The sequence below is a fragment of the Vigna unguiculata genome, chromosome 3 (genome assembly GCF_004118075.2).
Source record: "Vigna unguiculata cultivar IT97K-499-35 chromosome 3, ASM411807v1, whole genome shotgun sequence".
Taxonomy (NCBI): Eukaryota; Viridiplantae; Streptophyta; class Magnoliopsida; order Fabales; family Fabaceae; genus Vigna; species Vigna unguiculata.
In genome coordinates, this window is record NC_040281.1 from 53,175,586 (window position 1) to 53,197,664 (window position 22,079).

General features: G+C 31.2%; 3 protein-coding genes and 1 long non-coding RNA gene across 5 annotated transcripts; 3 read left to right on the plus strand and 1 right to left on the minus strand.

Moving 5' to 3' along the window:
- The first annotated feature begins 1,128 nt into the window (after positions 1-1,128).
- LOC114175851 (probable WRKY transcription factor 61) lies at positions 1,129-5,336 on the plus strand. Its single transcript, XM_028060682.1, has 6 exons — positions 1,129-1,215; positions 1,310-1,554; positions 3,065-3,118; positions 3,230-3,763; positions 3,974-4,087; positions 4,180-5,336. Exons 2-6 carry the CDS (start codon positions 1,432-1,434, stop codon positions 5,152-5,154), a joined length of 1,800 nt encoding a protein of 599 aa, XP_027916483.1. The 5' UTR covers positions 1,129-1,215; positions 1,310-1,431; the 3' UTR covers positions 5,155-5,336.
- Positions 5,337-6,312: 976 nt separating this feature from the next.
- Positions 6,313-9,094, plus strand: LOC114178819. Of its 2 annotated transcripts, XR_003603387.1 has the most exons (3): positions 6,313-6,506; positions 7,838-7,927; positions 8,640-9,094. It is a non-coding gene; the product is annotated as an uncharacterized LOC114178819 (long non-coding RNA). The 2 variants fall into 2 exon arrangements; XR_003603386.1 differs by lacking the exon at positions 7,838-7,927 and having other exon boundaries at positions 6,316-6,506.
- A 4,851-nt stretch (positions 9,095-13,945) lies between these two features.
- On the plus strand, positions 13,946-17,568 carry LOC114178828 (ubiquitin-conjugating enzyme E2 2-like). The gene is made up of 6 exons (XM_028064942.1): positions 13,946-14,121; positions 14,575-14,717; positions 14,859-14,884; positions 15,362-15,451; positions 15,535-15,623; positions 17,157-17,568. The coding sequence occupies exons 2-6, from the start codon at positions 14,593-14,595 to the stop codon at positions 17,283-17,285; spliced, it is 459 nt and encodes a 152-aa protein (XP_027920743.1). The 5' UTR covers positions 13,946-14,121; positions 14,575-14,592; the 3' UTR covers positions 17,286-17,568.
- A 673-nt stretch (positions 17,569-18,241) lies between these two features.
- Positions 18,242-20,974, minus strand: LOC114176752. The gene is made up of 6 exons (XM_028061893.1): positions 20,799-20,974; positions 20,537-20,645; positions 19,349-19,724; positions 18,682-19,159; positions 18,537-18,592; positions 18,242-18,464 (listed from the first exon to the last, which is right to left on the minus strand). Exons 1-6 carry the CDS (start codon positions 20,839-20,841, stop codon positions 18,417-18,419), a joined length of 1,110 nt encoding a protein of 369 aa, XP_027917694.1. The 5' UTR covers positions 20,842-20,974; the 3' UTR covers positions 18,242-18,416.
- Positions 20,975-22,079: the final 1,105 nt, after the last annotated feature.

The following is a 22,079-nucleotide window of genomic DNA, read 5'->3' on the forward strand; positions in this document are numbered from 1 at the left end:
ATGAAAATTTATCTATAAGAAAATAAGACTTTTTAAAGTAATGTTTTTATATTATCTAATAAATTAAAAATATCAATAATTTAAAACAGGACATGAATAATATTCAACTTCATTTACGAAAAATTAAATATTATCAGTATCATTGGTTGATATATGTGTTTTCTATATATGAATTGAAATAAGACATATACTCACAATTACATATTTAGTTATCATCCCTACTCACTAACATTAACTTTGTATGGTTAATTTCGTTCAATCGCTATGCATTGTAAATCTTACAAAAGTGTTTTACTTATCGCAAAAGCTTATAAAACTTTATAACTAAATATCTAATATAGAAATCACAACTTTTTGGTTGAAAAAAGGTTATAAGAAAAAATGTATAAGTGGCTCCTTTTATTATATTAATTAATACGTTTGCAACATGAAACAAGTATAGTCACACATTGTTGTTACATAGTACACCACAAGAAATCTTGAGGTGAATTTTCGAATATTACACAAAGTATTGTTCAAAGAAATCGCCCATGATAGTTTCATTCACCATTCCTTTAATTACCTTCGGAGTTGTTACGTCAGTGACCGTAATTCATATCCACGAACAAGTTGGTAAAAGTTTAAAACCTTAGATATAATATGAAGCTATGTCATAACTACATCAGCATGAAACAACACCAAGAATATATTCTCACAACCCTACTTTGACCCTCGCTTTGTCTCACTTGAATTTTCTTTTTTTTCCTGCATATCTAGATGGGTGTAGTTGGGTCATTGGAAGATGGGAAAAGGAAAAAATATAGATTTATAAATCTTTATTCTTTTATGGTATTTTATTTTTTCGTATTTAATTAATATAAGATTTAGACTTAAATTTGAATTTTTAAAAATATCTACACCCATGTCTAAAATTTACACTCATGCTTATAATTCTCCTTTAAAAAAAAAAATGAATGAGATAAAAATGTCTTCAAATCTTATAGTACTATATCATTAATTGGTGTGTGTATATACGCCAAAGGCAACGAAGTCGCATTAGGTTAAAATGCTTGACTCGAAGAGAAGACCAAGAAATTAATTAATTAATTAATTAAAACAATATATATAGATATAGATAGAGAGGAAACTAAGAGAGGCTCCGGTCACTGGTGGTGGCAAAAATGTTGACCTGAAAACCGTTGTTGTCGACGTTTGGGCCATGTGACTTTACAAAACGTACGAAACTTCAAAGATGCCACCAATCACTAATTTTCTTTCTTTTTTTCGTTTTAATTAGTCAATTTTCTCATGTGTCTATTACTTCATGCAGGCAATTTTTTCTCCAGTGTCTATGCTAATATAAAAGGAAGGGTTTTGTTGGAGGACCCAGAAGAAAGTAAAGAAACAGATCAAGAAGGAGCAAGGGCTTGCGAAGAACCAAAATTTCCACCAATGGAGCTTCCTTCCGAGAGATCTGGTGACGGAGGAAGTGGACTCAAGGAAGAAAACAGAACTCATGACTATACTGTTGCTGATGATGAAGATGGTCCTCGTAAACAACAGATTCTTGTCGAGGTGAAGATTAATACTCTCTTCCTAAGAACCATCATTTTTATCTCTTAAATGACAAAAACATCAATAAATCTTAGTTTTTAGTTTTTGTTTCTATAAGCATGCATCTCTTTTGTGTTGGTTCATGTAAGATTCTTTTCTCTCTAGAAAAATCCTTCAAGTTTTCCATAAATGACCAAACCAGGAAATTATAAGAATGATCTTGTTCAAAGAAACACAGTCAATTGTTCGATACTTTGATCATTAATGTTGATTACTTCCAGATTTCAAATGTTTAATTTATTTTGGTCGGTCTTCTGCAAGCTGTTTTCAATCCTCACAAGAAATTCAATTCGATGGTCAGGACATAGCTTTTTCCGAAAACAGTTTCGGATTCTCTTTTTTTGTCGTATCATCACCACCAGCGTCCTAAAATCACAGCCAATTAATCTTTATGGATTTTGTTTGGTAAAATCCATAATAAATATCAAAATATATATCTATATTTATCTGTTAACGATAAAGAAAGGAAAATTGGGTGTATATCTACAACTTGAACAATAGTACATGAAAGTAATTGAATTAGTCAACTCGAAGATAAGTTTTATATTCAAAAGAAAACGTCAATATTAACGTCTTTAGATTAAGTTGTAAGGAAACTAATTTCCCGTAAACAAGATTTTAAATACGATAGTTTTCTGAACAAAGATAAATAAAGGGAAAGAGCTTTATCCCAGTCGGTGCAAATTAATAATGAAGTAACATCTTTTTTGAATGATGAGTTTGTACATAAAATCTTAAACCAATTTTTTCTTCTTTCTAAAGAAATCTTAAACCAAAAGTTACAAAAAAAAAAAAGAGCTTTCTATTTCCGGTTGAGAAACTGATAAAAATGTCCAATCATGCATGATTAATGCCCTTTGCGAATATTATTGAAAAACACTGTATTCTTTTTGGCAAGCATTACTAAAAGGGTTATTTCAATAATTAATGACCTCTGGTAAGAGTTGACCGACGCATGTGCCTGAAAAGAAAATTAATTATATTTTCAACATGATACTATTCATCCAGCACGTGCAAGTTAAAATCAATAGATTCTAACCGGTCCAAGTAAGAACGGGGAAAGATTCTAGATGAGTTTCTTATAGTCACATAGTTCTTCGTTGAATACAAATAGGTTCCTTCCATTCTACTACTGTACATAACAGTTTCCATTTTCCTTTGTCCTTATTAATGCCTACAATGACACGTTTCTCCCAAACTTTTTATTTCATGTAAAAACAATGTAATTGTTTATCTTCAAGAACGTTGTTTAACATTCTTTACTCATTGGAGGGAGTATATACATAACCTTGTTTTATATGTAAACAGTTAAGGAATAAAAAATATTTGAATGATTCAATAGTAATGTAATAGAACATTTATATAAAATTTATTAAAGCAAATATGAAGGGAGATATCAAAAACTATAGTTGGGAAAAGTTGAATTGTATGGTTGCAAATTAATTTGATGATTATTGGTTGTGCGATACAGGAACCACCCATAGAGGAGGCTGGACCTAGCACATCCGCAGACAAAAAGGAAGAGGTTTTATAAATTTACAATGATATACAATCAGTTCTTGTTTTATCCCATTTTTGTGATTTCCACGGTTCAGGAACTATTATAACATATGTGTCTATGCATGGCTGATTCTAGGTTGATGATCAACTTGAGAGCACCAAAGCTGAAATGGGTGTGGTGAGAGAAGAAAATCAGCGGTTAAAGAGGTCTCTGCACAAAATAATGAATGAGTATCGGACACTGGAAATGCAATTTCAAGACATACTTAAGCAAGGGACAAAAAGGAAACTAGTTGATAAAGGAAATGGTAACGAAGAAGACACAGTAGAGGAATCGGATCTAGTTTCTCTCAGCCTGGGAAGAGTTCCAAGCAATCAAAGAAACGATGAGAAAATAAAAGTTTATAAGGCATTGAAGGATGATGAAGGGTTTAACCAAGAGTTGACTCTTGGACTAGAGTGCAAATCAAAGTCAGGAAGCACAACTGAAGCTTTGCCTAATCCAAGCCCAGAAAACAGTTCTGAAGTCCCAAAGGAAGAAGCTGGGGAAACTTGGCCACCCAGTAAGGAGACACAGAAGGCAATTAGGGACACAGAGGATGAAGTTGCTCAGCAAAACCCTATGAAGAAGCCACGAGTTTGCGTTAGAGCAAGATGTGACACTCCAACAGTGAATCTCTATTCTCTCACCTCGTTCTTTTTAGCCTCTTTTCTATATGCTTACTCATGAGAAAACACATTTTTTCACGCCCTCTACTATCATTGAAGGGTGTGATGATGCATGAGACAAAAACTTTGCACAAACCAAAGTACATATATATAAATATTATTGAAGACTTTCAACCATTTGTTCACGCTTTGATATTTACTATTGACACAGATGAACGATGGATGTCAATGGAGGAAATATGGACAGAAGATTGCAAAGGGAAATCCTTGCCCTCGAGCGTACTATCGTTGCACCATTGCACCATCATGCCCGGTCAGAAAACAGGTATCTATATTTATATCTATTTCTATCACAATCAAGAGTTTCAATTTACCTCAAAGCTAAATGATTCTAGACATCATGTGTACATGTTTCAGGTACAAAGATGTGTTGATGACATGTCGATTTTAATTACCACGTATGAAGGGACCCACAACCACACTCTTCCACCTTCAGCTACTGCCATGGCATCCACAACTTCTGCAGCAGCCTCCATGCTTCTTTCTGGTTCATCAACCTCTCTTTCCGCCTCAGCACCTTCATCAACAGCAACCACTTCTGCTACCAATCTCCACGGCCTCAATTTCTATCTCTCAGATGGTGCAAAACCAAGGCAATTATACCTCTCCAACCCTGCACTCTCATCTTCACCTTCACATCCAACCATCACTCTCGACCTCACTTCACACCCAGCTTCTTCCTCCTCGTCACCCTTCGTTAGATTCACTTCAAACTACAACCAACCCAGATACCCCTCTTCCTCAAGCCTAAGCTTCAGTAGTTCCTCAGAAATCAACGCATTGTCTTGGAGCAACGGCTTCCTTACCAATAATAATAATACTATTCAACCTACATACAATAGCAGGAACATACTTGGGAACGTAAACTTTGGGAGACAACAAGTGGAAAATATATACCAATCCTACATGCAAAAGAACAACAGCAATATTCCAAGCGTTCCTCAAGGTGGTGTACCAGCTGATACTATATCTGCAGCAACGAAAGTGATCACAGCAGACCCCAATTTTCAATCAGCTTTGGCAGCAGCGCTCACTTCGTTTATCGGTGGCGGTGTTCGAGGAAATCAAGGTGGTAACAGTGTCGGTGAAAGTCCGAGTTTGGGTCAGAACTTGAAGTGGGGTGAGGTGTTCGCAGCGTCTAATAATTCATCTTCTACCTTGTCTTGTTCAACTTCGAAAGTCAACGGTTGTGCATCGAGCTTCTTGAACAAAACGCCGGCGAATAATACACAGACGAAAAGTTTGATGTTTCCACCACCTTCGTCTTTGCCGTTTTCTACCCCCAAAAGTGCATCTGCATCTCCTGCTGATAATAGCGACACCACCAATTAAACAATTGATGATTTTTCTATAACCAGCTACTGTAGTTTTTTTTTTCTTGGATTATTGATGTAATTAATTAAGATATGCAAAGTAACATTCAGCACCAACACGTAAATAAATTATGAACATAAATGTTTACCCTTTTTTCCTTTTTGGGATGAAATTAATATACTCTATGAAAGACTGAACCAGAAGCTACTGCATTTGAGTAAATACTCGAGAGTGTAGTGCTAGTAAATACTGCATTTGTAGGTAATGAATAATTTTATTATTTAGGAATTATTAACAAAGAAAATTTATTTTAGTGTTTTTCCTTTGCAGGTTGGTTGATATTGACTTGTATGTATAAGCTTCCCGAATGGATGCATGCTTTTGCTTTTCAATTGGGAAATACTATTCATAAACGTTCTATTTAGAATCTTATTATTTAAGTTGTTTTGATGGGTATGCATAAATTTAGAAGTTAGTAGTGTGACTTCTTTGCTTGCCAAACATGTGCACCCTGGAACGAGGATTCTCCATTTTTATCTTGTATATTTTTTTAATAATAATATTTTGGTTACTAAATTTTGATAATTTTTTTTATAATATAAAATGTTATCTTTTAAGTAAGTTTAAAATATTAAGAATAAGAAAGAGAAAAATGAAAAAATCACTTAAAAAATAATACTTAGAATTCTAAGAGAGTTATCAAAATTTAATAATAAAAAATTATTATCCATTCTTTTAAGGACAATATATTTAAAACAAATAAATTACTTACAAAACAAGTAAATTGATAAAAATAGAAATGAATCTCTTCAAACTCTAATATTTATTTGATTTCTTTCTTCCTATATGTTATAACTGGATGATTAAATTTAATAGAATATATATATATATATATATATATATATATATATATATATATACGCTTCAATTCAATAAAAAATTAATATTTGTAAATTATGATTTTTTTTTTCACATCTCATAATATCAATTATACCGTTTACACTATCTTTTTATTTTTTTTATTCCTCAACGATTATTCTTTTTATTATTTTTGGATTCACGATAAAACCAGGAGTGCAAAAGTAAATATACACCTCCATTAAAAAATATTGTTATAATAAAATAAAAAATGAAATCTAAATTACGAAATCCTTTGTATTACATAGTGGGAACCTCCTTCTTTTCCTTTCATTTCACAAAGCTTTTAATTTTTTATTTGTCTTTTGCTCTCACCGAAACCGCCCTTTTCAAAGGCTATGGGTTCTTCTTCTTTTGCCGTTGATGGTTAGGGTTTCGTAGGGGCGTCATCGGAATGTTCCAGAAGCTCCCTTCTTCTTTCTGTAGCCTCTCCAATTCTGTTATTCGACGGGGTATCGTGCCAACCATGCATTGATTTTTTCTTTTTTCCCTTCAGATGATTACCCTTTTTTCTTTATGTTTTTTTGTGTGTGTTGATTGATTCTTCAGTTCTTATATTCTGTTGTTGGAGTTGTTTTTCTCGAACGCGTGAGGTCGAGTGGGTAATAGTGTTATTGCGAAGTGTAGGGACAAGTTTATTTTATTTTTTGTGAGTTCTTGATTGTTCGTTTGGGAGTGAGGTTTTTTGTTATCTAGGTTTAGGGAAGGGGTTTCTTCTGCCTCTCATGTCGGATCTCAATCTTTGGATGTACGTTAATTAACGCTCTTAATGTAGTTGCAATGAACCTCTTTTATATAAATGAACTAAGTTTCCCCGTTTCCTAAAATCCTCTCGAGTTACAATGTTGTTACAGTGTGTGTTTATTGACATCATTGCTTGCATCAAATTTGTTTGTTCCTAATATTTTTGAATCAATACTGATGATATCATGTCTTAAGCTGTCTAATATGCCGTTCAAATGCATGTCTTAGGTTTAATTTCGTTTTCTTACTTAGCTTTAATTTTTTTGAATCATGTTTTGTCTTAGGTTTTTGTGTAGCTGTTTTACATGTTCGTTGATTCCATAGAAGTGTGCTTAATTTGTGTTTTGTTTCGCATTTGCTCAGTTGTTTTTTTGATTTCGGTTGTCTAGTTTTCTATTGTGTTGAGTTCTGAATTTGTTCTTAGATCATGAACAAATAATCTGAAAATCATGTTTCTGTTTATTTTCTTCTGCCAATTTGTTTGTTTCTACTGCTGTTTTTGATTCTATTTGATGTTCGTATGATTGTGAACCAAGTGCTCGCCAATGATTGTTGCTGACCAAACCATATCTGAGTTGTTGAAATGTGGATGTGTTCGGAGTATTCATGAAGTTCTGGTTTAGCTGAAAGCATAGGCATTATCAGTACCTTGTTTAGTGCAATCTTCTATTCCTTCACAGATGATTGAATTTTGTTTCTGTGGTAAATTGTTGCTGCTGGACTAGTCTTTTTGATTGAGTTTGATGCTCTGGTTGAAAGTGATCTGGTTGTTTTCATAGTCTGATTACTTTTATATGATTGAATCATATCCAGATGTTGAAAATATTGATTGGTCTCTGGCTATTTTAATCTGAATGGAAACTGCATTTGCTTTATTTGTGTGTTTGCTTAATCACATTTTGTTGTTGTGTGATTAGCCTAGACTGTGCATCCTGCCATATATCTGCAGCTTCATTCTTGTCTTGATTATGTTGGCAAATTTCTTGGTTTGGTTGATATCTGTGTGCACTGACCGTGGGCTTACTTGTGAGTTTTGCAGCTTGATTTTCTTTTCTGCAGTAGCCACTCTGTTGTGAGTTGAATGTCGTAGTTTATGACTAATTTGACCAGCATCAATGCTCCAAAAATCGTATGCATCTTTCTGTGTTATTACACTGTTGATTTTTTTTTTAGTGCAGCTGTGTCATCTGTCACCAATTCAGTTTTGATTGTGTGAAACTGTTTTGTTGTTTGATTACTGCACTGCCAAGATCTGTTACTTTGTTTGCCTTCTGAATTGTTTTTAAGTTGGATCATTTTTCCTTTGCCATATGCATTTGATCACTAAATTGGAAGTAGTACATTGACACTGTTGTGAGTTGTTCTTAAAGTCTTTGAGAGTTGCAAGAAAACAAAGAAAATCAATGAAAAGATTATGCTGGAAAAAAAAACGAATCTGAAAAAAAAATAATAATGAAAAGTATTGTAGGACTCTGGAATTTGTTTTCTTCCTTAGTGTGCTAAGAGTGTAGCACATATACTACTATCATCTTCAAATTCAATTGCATATGCTCTTGATTCAACTTGTTTTGTGTCTTTTTGATTTTAGTTTTGTTAATCTTGTTCTAGACACATTCCTTAGGTTCTCTTTTGTGTGTCATCCTTTGATGTTTTACCTTTTTCTTTCTTGCTTGTCTTCCTTGATAATTCCTTGAGTTTGTCATTCAATCTTTCACTTGATGTTGTGCAATTCTTCCATTTGAGCTTTTCTTGATTTTTTCTGCTTTGCTATTCTTATGTGGAAGAACTTGAGTGCTCTTGGTTCATTTGGCTTGAAACTCACTGATTTAGCAACTTTGTAGGTGATTATCTAACTCTTGAAGGTATAGTTGAAGGAGGAACTGTGAGGAAAGACATTTGAGTGACTTTCCGAGAGGACTTGTAGGAGTGAGCTGGGACTACAATTGCAAGAAACACTAGAGGAAGAGATCTAGATGTGGGTTGGACCAAGAGAGATATATATGAAAAGCAACCAACATCCAGTTTTATTTTTATTTATTTTTTTCATTTTTGTTTTGATATCACGGAATTTTGTGGTGCAATTTTCTTATTTCAGTTTTTGTTTCATTTGGCTTAGGTGGAAAAATGCTTTAGAGCAATCCTAACCTTAGCTTGGTATGTAATAGCTTCTTAACGTGTAGGGTGAGGTCATTCTTGTCTAGTTTATGTTTTCCTGTTTTTATGTTTTCTTGTTCTTTATGTTTTCTATGTACAAGTTTTGTGCTTGTGATATGCATGTTGGGTTTATGTTTTATAATTGTGATATCTAGATGCAAATCTTTAAACACTTAGATGCCCTTTCTTTGGTCAGGTTTTTCACACACTTAAACATTTTTTGAAAGTATACTATGGAATCTGGTGAGGAAAGTAATGTGCAAGAGAGTGGTGGGATTATAGGCAGTAAAAGTGGAAAAAGAAAGAAAATCTTCGACTAAAAATTGGAGTGAGTTGAGAGGATGCATGGGAAGAATATTCATACCACCTACCTTTGATTATGATCGTGAGATAAAGAAAAAGAAAATTGAGATAGCCAGAAGGAAGGAAGAAAAACTAAGAGAGTTGAGGGAGTTAGAAGAGAAGGAAAGATTAAGAATTTAGTGAACAAAGTACTAGGAAAGAGAATATTTTGAGAATGAAATGAGAGAGGAACAAGAGGATGAAAGAGAAAAAGAAGAGAGAGCTTAAAGAAAGAAAAAGCTCAAATAAAGAGAGAAAGAGAGAAAGAGGAGAAGCTCGAGAAAGAGAAGGAGAAAAAGAGAAAAAAGAATATAAAGAAAAAGAGAGTAAGAAGAGATGCAAAGTTTAAAAGAAAAGAGGAAAATATTGAGAGAAAAGAAAGAAAAGAAATAATGATAAGTAGAGATACAACATCCTACTCCTTTCATAGATTTTAAGGGAGTAATCCCATCATTCACATGAGATAATTTTGAGTTGGCTTTTGTTTTCCAGATTGTTGATGAATTTTTCAGTTATCTTTTGATGCGTTGTTAGATAAAGTGGAATGATTCTAAAATATAATTTTACTTCATATTTATTTATTTTGTAAGTATTAGTTTGGTGTGCATTTTAAATGTATTTGACAGTTTTTGTCTATCTTTCAAAGTTTTGGATGACTACATGAAGTTGTCCCTTATAATATGGTAATATGATATTTTTATTCGATGAAGGATAAAAGGTTGGTTTTGAGTTTTGTATTGAATTTACTGATTTTAATGTTTCTTTGTTTAGTTCAATTGAGTTGAGCTTGTGTTTGAACTTTTGATATCTTGTATTGGTCAGAAAGTCTAATGAATCTCGGTTTGGTGGTTATCCAAGTTGCCCCTTTAAAATGTGTTATCCAACTTTTGGTATTGATCACGGGTAAGTGTTGCATATAATTTTGAAACTCTAGTACTTGATTTGGCATAGTGCTTCCAATTTTGAAAGTTCTATAACTTGGTTTGATATTGGACCTCCAAGTTTTTTAAAATTTCTATAAAATTCTTCTTATTTAGAATACAAATTTCATGTGTTTGTATTTGAATTGTGAGATGAATGTTTTATTCTATTTGTGACAATTCCCTAAGACAGAATGATATTAGGAGATTACAATTGGAATATTGGGTGTGCAACTATACTGAGACTATACTGAGACTGAGGGAGCACAATTTGAAATATGTGTTCATACACATCTATTGTTTTAGTCGTCCATAGAATTTGAGCTGAGGCTTCAATTTTAGGACCCTATAACTTGAGTTGGACATACACACCGAATGAAATTGGCGCATAACAATTTTATTATTTGGTTCACAGTGGACGTTTCATAAGGGTATATTTTGAGTTGTCCCATCTGGAATTATTAAATTGTACTTTGATTTTTTTAGTGCACTGCCCAAATTCCATATGGGTATATTTTTAGCTGTCCCGTTATAAAAATTATTGTCAAAGTGCACTTTGACTTTCTTTGTTCACATAAGATAATTTTGAGTTGGCTTTTGTTGTCCAAACTGTTGATGAATTTTTCAGTTATCTTTTGATGCGGATCAAAGTGGAATGATTCTAAAATATAATCTTATTTCATACTTATTCATTTTGTAAGTATTAGTTTGGCGTGCATTTTAAATGTATTTGACAGTTTTTGTCTATCTTTCAAAGTTTTGGATGACTACACGAAGTTGTCCCTTGTAATCTGGTAATATTATATTTTTATCCAATGAATGATAAAAATGTTTGTTTTGAGCCTTGTATTTAATTTACTGTTTTTAATGTTTCTTTGTTTAGTTCAATTGAGTTGAGCTTGTGCTTCAACTTTTGATATTTTGTATTAGTAAGAAAGTTCAATGAACTTCGGTTAGGTGGTTATCCAAGTTGTCCCTTTGAAATATTTCATCTAACTTTTGGTATTGATCATAGGTAGCCATTGTGCATATAAATTTGAAACTCTAGTACTTGAGTTTGTATAATACCTTCAATTTTGAAAGTTCTATAACTTGGTTTTATATTGGATATGCAATTATTGAAAGCTCTATAAAATTCTTTTTATACAATATACAAATTTCATGTCTTTGAATTCAATAAAAAATTAATATTTGTAAATAACTCTTTTTTATCAAAATCTTATTTAATGTTATTATTTGAAAAATATATTTATATTTAAATTCGTGCAATTTTTCTTTAATTATAATCAAGGACAATTTCTAAATTGTAATTATTTATTTTATGAAATCAAAATATTAAATGTAAATATATTTTTTAGGTAATTTTAGTGTGTTAGCACCCGTCTTTGTAATTATATAATTAAGCGATAATATGACATTGTAGCTATCCTATCTTTTACTAGTAATAATTAAGATCTTCATTGTAAGAATGAAAATATTACAATGTTATTGTAGAGAATTCAAAAATGATAAAAAAACAACTTTTAAAGACGAAAACGGTAAAGTAAATTTATCAAAACAACCAATATAACATTTAAATAAGAAATTATTTATTTTTGTTTACAATGATAAAAACAATCCCCGTAAGTAAAATAGTTGAGTTTTTGAAAAAGTAAAATAATTTATTTTAAGCATGTTTTAAATTTATTTTAACTACAACTGATTGTTTTAATTTTTGTATAGAATATCTGGAAAACTTTAAACGACTTTTAAAGATGATTTTTAACTGTTTGATAAGTGCTTATCAAATAAGTTCTTATGAATAAAAAAACAAATAATATTTTTTTTATGTCGAAGTCTTAAGCTATTTTAAAGTTATTCTATGGAGTTTGTTTAGATAAGTTAAAATTATAATTTATTCTTTCTTGTAAACTCTTTTCCTGTGTTTATACCATAAAATTAAATTAAATAAAAAAGTAAGCTCTTTAAACCCCATAATATAGATTACTATTTAACACTGATTTATATAAGAGGTGGGTTCTAGCAAAAGATTTTGTGAATTAAATTTAGGTGACTAGGATTAATTTACTGAACTATTTTCGACATGAAATTTTGAAATAAACAACAATATAAAATTTAAAAATATTACTTAAACCGAAAAAGTTGTATGATATAATAAATTAATTATTTTACATGTAGGGTGATATTTGAAGAGTATTGTTTATATATAGATATAGTATTGTAGCAGTGCCACACATCTAGGTTTCTCTCTCAATCAATCATTGTTTATTTGGATAAATAATTGAGAAACTGATAATATGTTGATTAAGATTTATGTTTTGTCGTCCACACAGAGCCAAATTAAGGAACGCAACAGGGACGTTTTTATGGTACAATATATATATATATATATATATATATATATATATATATATATATATATATATATATATATATATATATATATATATATATATATATATATATATATATATATATATATATATAATTAATATATTAACTAATTTATAAATGAAAATTTATTAATAATTATTATATTTTTTATTATTAATAAAAATTATAATTAATTTTTAAATTGGTGACTAAATAATTTTTATTATAAATTGATAATTAAATTAATTATTAAAATTAACTATTAAAAAAAGATTATTTTTTAATTAGGAAATTTATCTTTAAAAATATTTTGTATCATTAAAATTGATGATTAATTATAAATTTTCTTACAGTGTATATTTTATGTATAATTTTTTTAACAATAAATAATTTATATGTTTTAAGAAATATATGATTGAGTTTTGAATCAAATAGTAGTGTTTATTTATTTAAAAGACTGGAATTTATGAGGATAACTTAGAGAGTTAATCCTATACTTATCATGATAGTTGATAATTAAAAAAATATCTTTAGTGGAATTTTTATTAAACATCATACTGTTGCTATTGTTATTACGCAATGAGTATTTTCATCAAACAAATTAAACTTTTATACTGTAATAATTATTCATATCAATTTTCGCTAACATAGAAGATAATTAAATAATTTATATTTTAATATATTTTGAAAATTATATAATATCTTAATTAATATTCTAATTTAATTTGAATGTTTTTCTATTTATACATAAAGGTAGGTATCAATACATAAATGATATGATTTGATTCAAAGATGATTCCTAGAAATGGATGTTGGGTAACCTTTTATTTCTCTTCTTTACATATGCTTAGCTAACATTTTACATGTAAGGGTTGTCTGCTTTTTATTTATTTATTTTTTATTTTTGAAGCTTTTATTTCTCATGGTTTTAGTATTTTAAACACGCGTTAATGAGGCATAACATTCAATATCAACAATGTAGTTTATTTCGTTAATTATCAATATCAAGTTAATGATAATACCTATCGAGATTAAGTAATAATTAAGGTGAAATAAGAGTTGTTGTTTATTATTTGTAAAAAGTAAAATCTGAATGTGTTTAAATGTTTTTTTTTTTCAATTTAAAATTCTTGTAGACGAAATTTTTGATTAAAATATTAATATCATAAAAATAATAATATTATGACTCTTACTTTTTATTTTTATTTTTATATAATTTAATATAAATTATCAATTAATATATCATTATTTTTTTATTAAAACTAATTAATTTCACGTACTAAATCATTTTAGAAAAAAAAAATGTGAGTAAAAAAATGAAAATGAAAATATAATTTTCGTATTATAAACGGGATGGAGAGAAGGTTGATCAGAGACAGACACAGTTAAGGCACGCTTCTAAGCTCTTGCAATCAATGTCGTGAGATTGAAGCAATAGCTTTTTCTCTGCCGCCACCACTTTGGATCCCACAACCCTCCATCTTTCATTGCTCTTGCTTTTCTTACTCGCCATCATTCAGACTCACACACTTCGGTGACTCAATTTCTTCTCATTTTACCTTCACTTTCAATTACTTCGCTTTTTTATCATTCTTTTTATTCATTTTGTTAGTTTGAATTTGCGTTTGTTATGGCCTAAACGGTAGATGACTGGTACACAGGGTGGATCTGCATCAAAGCCCCCTTCAATGTTCCTTGGAAATTCCTACTCTTTTTTTCTTTTCTTTTTCTAATTTTGGGGTTTGTTGTTATGTTTTGGATGATGAAGCTTTAGTAAGAGACTAGTTAAAATTTATTTGATGTTTATGTATTTGGCGCGAGTCGTTGCCATATGTGGTTGTCAAAATTTTTGCGAGTTGTACTCTCGAATTATATATATTTAATTGTGTTTTTATGCATATAGTGGTGAACTGGGTTTTGTCTTTATTTTTGTTGTTGTTGAAAAGAGAATTGAAGTCTTTCATGTTTTCTCTCTTGTGGCTGTTAGTTTTTCTTGGTGGTAGCAATGTCGACTCCGGCTAGGAAGAGGCTCATGAGAGATTTCAAGAGGCTGCAACAGGACCCACCTGCAGGAATCAGTGGTGCCCCTCAGGATAACAATATAATGCTGTGGAATGCTGTCATATTTGGGTGAGTTGAATTGGATAGAAGATGCACTGTGCTGTTTACTTATATATTATAGTCACTTCGTTTGGTTTTATTTTCCTCCCCACTTTGTTAAAGTATGGATGGATAAGCAATTTCTGCTTTCTTGTCTGCTTTGGATTGCAGTCCTGATGATACTCCGTGGGATGGAGGTGAGTCTGTCTTCTTAGTATATCTTAGAAAAAATTTTATGCATGTGTCATCTCTGTTATTTAGCCATCTTTTACATTGCATGCAACGCTACTGGTTAGGTTATCTTAGATGAGCTTGCTTATACCATGGCTTCTATCTTGGAACAATTTCGTTGCTACCATTGTTTCTTTTTGGTTTCTGATTGGCGGTACTAATTTTAATTTCTGTTTATTATATTGTTATACGTTAGTTTTATATTGTTTCTTTTTATATTGGTTTATGTTTCTGTCAGGTGATGACTCAGAGGAATAAGACTTTTGTTCTTGTTACGTTAATGTTAGAGATTGCATTTACATTTACTAGAGAGGGATATTTTGTTAGAATATTAAATGAAATTGGATGCTCATAGTAAGTAAATTTTATTCACATACATGGAAATCACATTTTTTTTCTCTTAGCCCTATCACAGCAATGTCTTCACGTTTTGAATTATTTAGGCACGTTTAAGTTGACTCTCCAGTTTACTGAGGATTATCCTAACAAGCCACCAACTGTACGATTTGTCTCCCGAATGTTTCATCCAAACAGTAAGTTTAAGGTGGAAATGATTAATCTTCTTATACATAAATTACCTATCTTGCTAATAATGTCGTTTTTCTTCTGTGATAAGTTTATGCTGATGGAAGTATTTGTTTGGATATATTACAAAATCAATGGAGTCCTATATACGATGTAGCTGCAATACTCACTTCTATCCAGGTATTATCTTGTATAATATAGTCAACAATTCTACATTTTTTTTTTCATTGTTAGTATATTACAATAAGAAGATGGCAAACACTTATATTTGCACAATTAGTTCCAAACTTGAGGTCTGGTTTTGTTTGCCTTGACCTATGCATGACCACACCAACATTTTGCACAAATTAATGCAAGATCATGTGGCCTTTTAAATTACTTGTGTCTTTCTGTCTAAGAAGTGATTTCTGCTTCAAGGCATTACCTTTCGTTTTAAATGTCCTTTTCTGTTTGCTGATTCATTCCTTGATTCACTTGCAACAATGTTAACTTGGCTTTCCCTTTTACATCATTAATTTTACATTTGCAACAACGTAAATTGGAATATGCAATTCAGGAACATGATTTTTTTAAAAGACTATTCATTTTATTATTCTCTTTAAAGATTTCAAGGCACTTTTTTTTTTATCTACTAGCTCTCAATTTTAATGATTCTTATATTGTCTGTCAGCCTTTCGTATCCCTGCTAAATGTTTGACCTCGTTACTGTAAATTGTAGTGTAGTTCCAGAATTGTAAGCCTTTAAATTTGTGAAATATTTTAATAGAACAGGTTCGTTTTCCTAGTTTCCTTGTGGGAGCAAGGGGCTTGTAAGAATTCTTTTTAGGTCGATCTGTTAAGGGGCTGCATTGTGGTTCAGATATAATGTATTTTCAATTCCTCTTCCCCCATACTTCCCTCTCTTGATGGTTATTGTATTTAGAAGGATTTCTCTTTGTGGACTTGTCATAATGGAATCTTTTGCTAATATAAACCACGGAAGAACACATCTAAGATAGAAGCATGTATTTTTTTTTTGGTGAGGGGGGTTCATTTCTTTTAACATGGAGGTCCTAGGCATGAGTTAAGGATGTGCTACATGTGAGTATTGGAACTCATTGGACAATGGGAATTGAACCTGGTAAGTGTGCTTCCCGGTAAATCGTGTGCTACCTCTGCAATAATAGGAAACAAATAATAGGTCAGCAATGCCAACTAATTAGAGTTAAAAGTAAAGCAAAGTTGCTAGAGTTAGTAACTTGATCAGTTGGGCAGTTAGTTGAACAGTGTGTGGGTAGGGGAGTAGAATATGGATCACTAATTAACTGATTATTGTCTGAAAACGGCGTTTTAGCTCAGTTGGGAAAGGGACAACTCTGTGATGGGGAAACCTTTGTGAGGAGATTACTTTACCTTTTCTGTTCAGATTTCATTTTCTTATAACATTTATTTCATTTTTTTTTCTTTTTATGGGTTTTAACAGACGACGGTATCAGTATTTTCTTCTCTTGTTGTAAGAGTGCACACCATTTGTTATGGATAAGATATTGTTTCACATTATTGTTTGCCATTCTGATATAACGTTGCTGTGATATCTGAGAGTCCAGGGTCTTTTAGAAGTAATTGTGCATGTCTAAATTGCTAACTTCAAGGTACTAGTCTTTGACATGTTTGCTATATAGTTGTTAACATGTTACAATTACTTTCTGAAAAGTATTTATTACTCTGTGGCAGTCACTACTTTGTGACCCCAACCCAAATTCTCCTGCAAATTCAGAAGCAGCTCGAACGTTCAGTGCGAACAAGCGCGAGTACAATAGACGAGTTAGAGAAATTGTGGAGCAAAGTTGGACAGCTGACTAAGCTGACCACCTGTGATATGTTTGTGGGCTTTTGAAGACATGAATCAGGTTGCACTGCTACCTACAAGAATCACTGTGCCAACTTTCATGTCGTATTCCTTACTGTTTTTGAATGTTAGGATTATTTTATGTTTAATCAGTCCTAGTCTATGCATTGTTAATGTCAGTTCATGTATTATAAAATCCTGTCAATTTGAATTTGATTATTGTCTAACACGGCTCAATGTATAAGTTGTAGCTTTTCTGACCAAGGCTTTATTTAAACTAGGTTCAATTCCTTTTCACATTGCATGTTGATCTTGGTTTCAGCCTTCTGTTGTGACAGCGAAGTCGACGTAGGTAAATCACAGTTCTAGGTGTGAAAATAACTTTGTTAGACTTTATTAGATCTGAATATAACCTTAAAATAAAAATAGACAATCTAAAAATAACTATTTAGCAATTACACTGTCTTGTAATACATTTATGATAAATTAAATTTGCGCTTAATTGTATATATTATAATAATTATAATTATAATTATAATAATAATAATAATAATAATAATTGTACTACATGTTTGACAATCTATAGTAATCTAAATTATTTTGTAATAAAAATCACGTTAACATAATTTATGTTCAAACCCACACTTTAATTATTTGAGAAAACAGAAAATGTCAGCAAGCCTCAGTCTCAAGAACATGTCGGAAAACACGAATTTTCTTCCAAATTTGGTTAAAATGAATCTAGGTAAAAGATTTCTCATTTTGGACGATATTATTGTACCATATATTTTGGTATCATATTCCAAATTTAAACATTATATTCCAATTTAAACATTATGTATCATTTAACATATATTCACAAGACATTATTAAAACATTTTTGAAATCCGTACAATCATTTAAGAAATAATGATTTTAAACATGCTAATTACGTCAGAAATATATATTATAATTATATATATAACAGCACTTCTAGACAAGACAAGCCAGAATATTCAATACAGTTTGGTTTGATAACACATCAAGAAACGAAGCACAAAACGGTGACAAAACAATTTTCACCTGTTTTCCTATAGAGACAAACTGAGCAAACATAAAGCACTATAAGCAAAGTTTGAGAATTAAATTAAGATCTGCAGTCTTGTTTACGAGACTTCTGTCAACAAACTGACCTCATCAGGTGACCGAACGTCCTACACGTGAAATAAGTAAAATGTTTAGTCATATAACCCACAACTTTGTCAAAATTATATTTATTAAGTTACCATATTTTCTTTGTTTCCCTGTGCATTGTCTTCAGAACCTGTAGGGCTGATTGGAACTGCGAAAGAAAATGATGATGAAATGTCAGACTAACTGAACGAAAAAAATATCATCAGTGTTGAAAGATAAACATTGTTGCATTCTTGCCTTTAATAACAGATTTTTTTCGTTGGTTCTTGACCTCACTCCTTCCCTTCTTAGTCTGTTGCTTAGTTGGATTCTTTGATTTTTTAACCAAACCAGAACTTCCCTTGTCAGAAGCAGGTCTTGAATTTGCAGAGTTCTTTTTGAGATCTTCTCGCAACGTGGATCCGAGGTTATTCTTTTGGCCAGTTTCCTTTTTTGGTGACTCTGTTTTAACAGGAGTAAGTGGAGTGGATTCGGTTTCCAATGGTTCGGGTTTCACTTTTACAGTATCCATGATGGATGATGAACAGCAGTGTACTTCTTCATCAGAGGATCGAGTTCCCTCCTCTAGCACCTGCGATATGCTTTCAGAAACTTGGCTCTGCTCTGTATTTTCTGCAATGTGATAACTTTGAAGCAGTTCTTTCACTTCTTCGAGTTCAGCAAGCCGATGTCTTTGCACATAAGATTTTAGCTCGTCTTGCATCTTTGGGAACGGCTACGGTTGTTGCCGTTGAACCAAGGAATCATGAAACGGAAAAGGGTTCAATTATAATTGATAAAAGAACAAGGAAAAGATACTGTTTTCTGTTGCAAATTGCAATCCGTAAAGATAATATGGCAGACAAAAACAAGTGAAGAAGATTAAGAAAAACAACTGCCAATATCTACTGATATACATTGTTACCTCACATCTTGCTTCCCAAGCAAGTTTGAAGAATCCAAGTGAAACTGAGTGCTTAGCAGCAGATTCAGAGAGCTTGATCTGGTTTAACCAATATGAAGAGGAAGAAATGAGATTGAACTTCATTCGACCATGTGTTTTGGAAATGTCAGATGCGGGTGTTTGACTTCTGCTTTGAGGCCCTTGGTCATCATTACCATACCTAATTTTTCTGGTCTCTGAGATTGGGGTAATGTTGCCAATCAACTTTGGGTTTGGAGAGGGAGAGGCTTTGACAGGAACAGAGAATCTCCTTGGTGGTTTAGCACCAGTAGACTTGTCCTTTCCGGAGAAACTAAGACCAACCACACTTCTGCTAACACTTGGAGTACTTAACCCTCTGAAAATGAAAGTTTTTTTTTACAATAAATTCAAATTTCACAGTTCATACAAAAGCCAGTTATCATGTTGCCTTGAGAAGAGAGGTCAAACAGCGAAGCGAGTAAGAACTGTAATAATATCAGAAGTTGGAAGAAAGAAATTCTGGGAATTTAAATTGCATACCAACTACGATACAAAATATTAAGAAAATTAATTTATTACTTTCTTTACATTTTTTTTTTTTGTGTGAACGTGGGATTTCCAACTGCCACGTGATTTCCTACCATTGTCCCAATTCCCAAACACAACCTAGATAGATTAAAAACAAAGCGGAACATAAAGCTCTCCATTACAGAAAGTTAAGGCCTAAACTTGCAAAGTATATAATTAGCAACTTTTCCACACACACACACACAAAAAGAACTAATAATTTGGCCTTATGAGTGAAGAGAACTTCAGTGTTAGTCCCTGTAAAAGCTGCAAAGACTAAACTCATGTTTTAAAGCGACAAACTTTAAAAATCAGAAAAACCAACATGTGCAAATAATAAAAATAGAGACTACTGAAGTTCTTTTATCCTAAAACATGAGTAATGCCAAAATAAGTACAATATAGACCAAACAACCAGGTAAAGCCCAGAAAAAACACCGAATCACATGTTCCATATTCGTTATTGGTGCAGAGAATGTCATCCATATGAGAAGCAACATTAGCAAGATCGAAATTGAAAATTATTTTAAGACAAGAATAAGTAAATGAAATTGTCTCTCAATCAAGAAAATACCTAATGACGTAATCTAACATGATAACAGCAAGACATGAGAAAAACACCTTTTAGACGCAGAAGAACTGGTGGCATCAGGTGGGTCCGGTTTGCTTTCTTTGAATTTAGAGGACGATCGTAGTGGATACCTCTGTAGTTTAGATCTCGCAGAATTCCCTGAAACAGAACCACCATACAATTCAATTGTCATAACTAAATTTCACGTAACTATTGCTATTATCACTGTCACTCCACACAAAAACATGCAGAAATAAAAAAAATAAAAAAGTAAATTCACGGAATTGGGTGAGAAGGAGAGAGAGAGAGTACCAACAGAGAGGGGCTGTTCCTTCAGGGGTTCTTCCATTTCCATCTTCTGCTTCAGAATTGAGAAACAACACTGAGTGGTGGTGGTTTCTGATGTTTTAAATATAAAAAAGTAGAAAATTGGTTTATAAAAGTGACAATGAGCGGGAAAAGATACAATGCTTCTGGTTGGGTGGAACAACTCCCATGTCAGTTCGTAATGTTTTGTTTTGAATTTCAAATTTTAAAAAAAGACCGCTCTCTTTATTCTTTATTCCGTTTGGGATGTTAAAGAAACTGCTCAACAGGTCCCCTTTTCCGACCAGCGTAACACAGGCACCCTAAACGCAGATGTCGGGATGATATTATATTAGTAGGTGAAATTATATTTATATTTATTAAAATTATATTAAAATAAAATTATATTTGTAATATTATTAAGTTAATATATATTAAAATTATATTTATTAAAAATAAAGTGAAATATATAAAAATAAATAAAAGAATAATTATTGATAAATAAAAAAAAAAGAAGAAGTAGAGACATCTGATTTTATAAAATGTTTGTAAAAGTAACGGTCAATTTTTAAAAATTTAATAAATTATTATATTTAAAAGGTAAAATCGGTATTTTGAAAAGTATACACAAAAAGAGAAATCTTTTATATATTATTATAGATCGTAAGTGGAGGCAAATGTAACTACCAAGCATTTATTCTCGTTACATTTTAAATATTTTAAAGCCGTTAATGTTTTGTGTACATCATGTATATCAGATTTATTTTAAAATTTTGTGGTCGGATTAAAATCATATTACCTAGATAATATGTAAAATATTTTATATTAATTTTAAATTATTTGATGTATATTATGTATGTATATATTTGATATTTTATTATTATTGTTCATTTTTTTAACCAAAATTAAAATAAATAATCATGATAATATAAAGTTATACTTTAATGGTTTGATTGAAAAAATTACTCTATACTATATAATATAAATATAAATACTTTCTTGTAATATTTTTTAAATCACATTTTTAGAAAATATTGAACAACGTAATTATATATAAGTAGAGAAAATAAGTTGTGTTTGCAAACTTTATTATGTTATTTTATATTAATATATATTAATAATGAGTACAATTTTATATTTCCATTAATTCTAAAAAATTTTAAAAATTGTATCTAAAGTAATATGCAGCACTTTTTATATTTTGTGTCCCACTTATTTGTCTTTCTGGTGTGGCCTATTTTTTTTTTTTCAAACCAACCACCTAATACAAACAATAAAAGTTAATTT

Coding starts and splice junctions, on each gene's coding strand:
- LOC114175851 (XM_028060682.1), top strand. CDS start 1,432: ATGGAGCTTCCTTCCGAGAGATCTGGTGACGGAGGAAGTGGACTCAAG. Junction 3,119..3,229: donor CCGCAGACAAAAAGGAAGAG/GTTTTATAAATT, acceptor GGCTGATTCTAG/GTTGATGATCAACTTGAGAG. Junction 3,764..3,973: donor CAAGATGTGACACTCCAACA/GTGAATCTCTAT, acceptor CTATTGACACAG/ATGAACGATGGATGTCAATG.
- LOC114178828 (XM_028064942.1), top strand. CDS start 14,593: ATGTCGACTCCGGCTAGGAAGAGGCTCATGAGAGATTTCAAGAGGCTG. Junction 15,452..15,534: donor CCGAATGTTTCATCCAAACA/GTAAGTTTAAGG, acceptor TTCTGTGATAAG/TTTATGCTGATGGAAGTATT. Junction 15,624..17,156: donor CAATACTCACTTCTATCCAG/GTATTATCTTGT, acceptor ACTCTGTGGCAG/TCACTACTTTGTGACCCCAA.
- LOC114176752 (XM_028061893.1), bottom strand. CDS start 20,841: ATGGAAATGGAAGAACCCCTGAAGGAACAGCCCCTCTCTGTTG. Junction 18,593..18,681: donor AAAAAAATCTGTTATTAAAG/GCAAGAATGCAA, acceptor TTTCTTTCGCAG/TTCCAATCAGCCCTACAGGT. Junction 18,465..18,536: donor AGGGAAACAAAGAAAATATG/GTAACTTAATAA, acceptor TTTCACGTGTAG/GACGTTCGGTCACCTGATGA.